The sequence below is a fragment of the Poecilia formosa genome, unplaced genomic scaffold (genome assembly GCF_000485575.1).
Source record: "Poecilia formosa unplaced genomic scaffold, Poecilia_formosa-5.1.2 Scaffold351, whole genome shotgun sequence".
NCBI lineage: Eukaryota > Metazoa > Chordata > Actinopteri > Cyprinodontiformes > Poeciliidae > Poecilia > Poecilia formosa.
The window spans coordinates 174,580-177,817 of NW_006800290.1; the positions used below are offsets into that span (position 1 = coordinate 174,580).

The 3,238-nt window shown below is 45.2% G+C and overlaps 1 protein-coding gene across 1 annotated transcript in view; it reads right to left on the reverse strand.

Moving 5' to 3' along the window:
* The window catches only part of vps13d (vacuolar protein sorting 13 homolog D), a 52,821-nt gene that overhangs the window by 15,576 nt on the left and 34,007 nt on the right, over positions 1–3,238 (reverse strand). The window contains 6 exon segments of the mRNA XM_007574408.2: positions 722–913; positions 994–1,244; positions 1,970–2,186; positions 2,273–2,423; positions 2,695–2,742; positions 2,824–3,103. Of these exon segments, the coding sequence (XP_007574470.1) occupies positions 722–913; positions 994–1,244; positions 1,970–2,186; positions 2,273–2,423; positions 2,695–2,742; positions 2,824–3,103 (1,139 nt within the window).

The following is a 3,238-nucleotide window of genomic DNA, read 5'->3' on the forward strand; positions in this document are numbered from 1 at the left end:
CGAGGCAGGTAAATTTTCCTCGAGGAATTTTAGTAATCGAGGTACTCGAATCATTCGAGGAATCGTTTCAGCCCTACTGTACAGTCACACATTCTTAGACGCATAGAAATCACATTTTCTTATTATTTTTGGATTTTCCAAGACAGCCAACTTGGTTGTCATGGAAAATTATTTATGCTAATCAATAGTTAATCAACATTCAGTCTAATATTAATCAGTAATGACGTGGTGTACTAAAACCTTTTGATTGCTGTGTTGAATCTGAAAACTGATGGTTCCCTCCAGATTTCGCTCTCAAGGGAAAAAGCCTGATGACCTGAGTGTTAGATGGAGCTGCCATCTGTCTTATTGTTTGTCTTTTCTGACTTTTGTTTTCCCAAATAAAGGCTCTAGCAGAAAGAAGGCAGAACGCTCTGCGAACGACTCGGAGGAGCAGTTTGCCGAGTCTTCTCCTTTTGCAAAAGTTTGGCCATAAAATTCATATATGTTGTCTGTGGTTCTTTTATTAAGGTTCGAGAAAAATACCCATCATAAGATGTTACATGAAGTTCATCAAAGCCATGAAAATGGGTAAATGGTTTAAAGAATGGCAGCCATCTGGAAGATACTGGGAAATACAACATTTTTATGCTTGTATCCACCTTTGAAAGCTATTTACAGTAATGTTCTGCATTATTTAGGTAAATGAACCAGCAGACTGAAGCCTAAAGGTGAGGATTACCGGTCTTGTTGATGAGCCAGTAGGGAGCAGAGACCAGGATCTTCAGCGCTCCTTTTGCTCTCAGGACGATGCGGATGGTGAGACTCAGCTGCTGCTTGTTGGTGTCGTACAGCCTCATGCCCACCATGTAGTTCTGAGTGCCAGGAGGAATCACCAGCTCTTTGCATTCAGGGAAGTTCTCCAGATGGACTCCTGGAAACACATCGGGCCCAGCATGAGAACAGGGGCGGTCGTTTTGGGCTAAAGACCAGTCAGAGAGCGAGTTTCCCCACCCAGCTCGATGTTCTGGGACGTGTCAGCAGAGTGAAGCACCGCCTCCTCTCTGGGCTTCAGAGAGCCTCTGATGTTGGTTCCTTTGATGTAGAAGTTGAGGTCACAGGGCAGCAGGTTGGTCAGCACCACGGTGGGCAGCAGGTAGATGGTGTGACCCGGCTGCCGGTAGATCTGCTGAGCGCCGCCGGAAGCCTGCGACTTCGCCGGCTTCTGCTCTGGAAAGTTCTCCTTCTTGATGACCACACAGAATCTGCAGAAACCAGAATATTTTATTAATAAACACCAGGAATGGTTCTGGGGGTGGCTAGAAGAAGACGATGCATTTCAGGGACTCTGCAGGATTCACCAACTCAAATTTAAGGCTTTTAAAGACCTGTATGAATTAAATTTAAGCACTATATCACTACAGAAATGTAGAAAAGAAAATCATGCATTTGATATAGTAGAAGAACCAAGTTTCTTTTCACAGAGCACATATAACATAGTTTGTGAGCTCGCTAGCTAACTAGCAAGGGTGTTTTAGCAGCTAGTTAGCAGTAGCCTCATCCACTTCCAAGTCACTGGCAGAAGGAAGACATCTGCATGCAGCGCAAACCTTTGCCGTACAGAAAAGTCTGTGAGAAAGACAATCTACGTAGAATATACAAGATTAAATCCCACCGTAACAAAATTTAATCCATGAGATTAATTTACATGTTTCAGGTCATTTAAAGAGGCAACATTTTAGAGCACAATCAAGGAACCATGTTACCTTCAACTGATATAAAAATGTTGCATATATCAAATGCAGAGGAATATTAACCGAATATTTTCCATATTTGACTGTTTTTGGGGGTTTTTTAACGATGGGAAAATTTGAAGCCCATCAGTCATTTGGCAGGTTTTACATAAAGCTGCCCCTTTAAGACATTTGAAGGACTTAATTATAGATACATGATTTTACTTTTTAAGGCTCCGTGAACACCCAGCATTTACCTGAAGTTACGTTCAGGTGACTCGTCAAAATCAGTTGACTGGCAGTCCCTCTTGCTGCTTTTGACCTCTCCGGTTTGCTCCACGCTGGTCCAGTGGATCGGAACCTTGCAGAAGAACAGACCCATGCCTTGAGGCCGGGCCTGCAGCCGCCAGGAGGTCAGGTGGAGGGGGACGGCTAACGCCTGGCCAGGCATGATGGGAGGCAGCACCACCGGCTCTGTCCAAAACAACAGAAGATAAATACAGATTTTAAAACCGTTCTGCATCTTATTCTCCCAGCAGGATGCAAGGAAGGAGCCTCACTGTCGGGTGCAGAAGGACTATCCATCCGGATCTCCATCTGAACATCCAGGCGGTTCTTCACCATCAGGGCCGAGCGCACGGTGATGACCTTCCGGGCGCTGCCCTCCATGATGATGGCAAACACCACCCTGGCAGGGGGCAGCTCTGAGAACTGAGGGAAAAACGATCACAGAGTAAAATCACAGTAGAAAACACTGATATGCGATGAGTCAGGAAAATGACACAAAAAATTTGAAACATGGACGCAATGCTAGATAAAGTCTGAAAGTATCGCATCTCAGCGCAGTGAAAAGTTTTTATTTAAAATATGTCTAGAAAGTAGGAAGTAGGTCAGTTATGCTAGCTTGACTATGACAACCTTAACGTGGATATGCTGCAGAATTATTTTACTTTTTCAGGATGTTTTTGGTTAGCAAACGTACATAAACATGAGGATGGGTGATGTTGGTCCTGCTGATCAGGCTGCCGACCTGCGAGGCAGAGAGGGAGGAAAACAACATGGCAGGTCTGTAATCATCACATACATTCTGCTATTTTGGTTTTGTTCTCACAATGCTTGAAGAGTTGTTTCTGTCCGGAGCAGCATATCTGAAGAAAACCCCCACTTTTTCCACCGACACCGGCTCAACTTGCTCCCAGCCACAGACTCTGACCAGCAGCTGGTGGAGCTTCAGCTCATGAGTGTGTCTGCAGGAGAGGAAGAGGAGGAGGAAGAAGAGGAGAGAGGAGGAGCAGGAGGAGGAGGAAGGCAGAGAGGTCATAGAGAAGAACCAGGTAGAGTGTTTATGGACAAAGGAGAACTAAAGCTGGTGCCATTAGACTGAACTGCTGCTCCAAGTCAGAGACGGATGGATGGACAGATGGATGGATGGATGGACAGATGGATGGATGGATGGATGGATGGATGGATGGACAGATGGATGGATGGACAGATGGATGGATGGACAGATGGATGGATGGACAGAT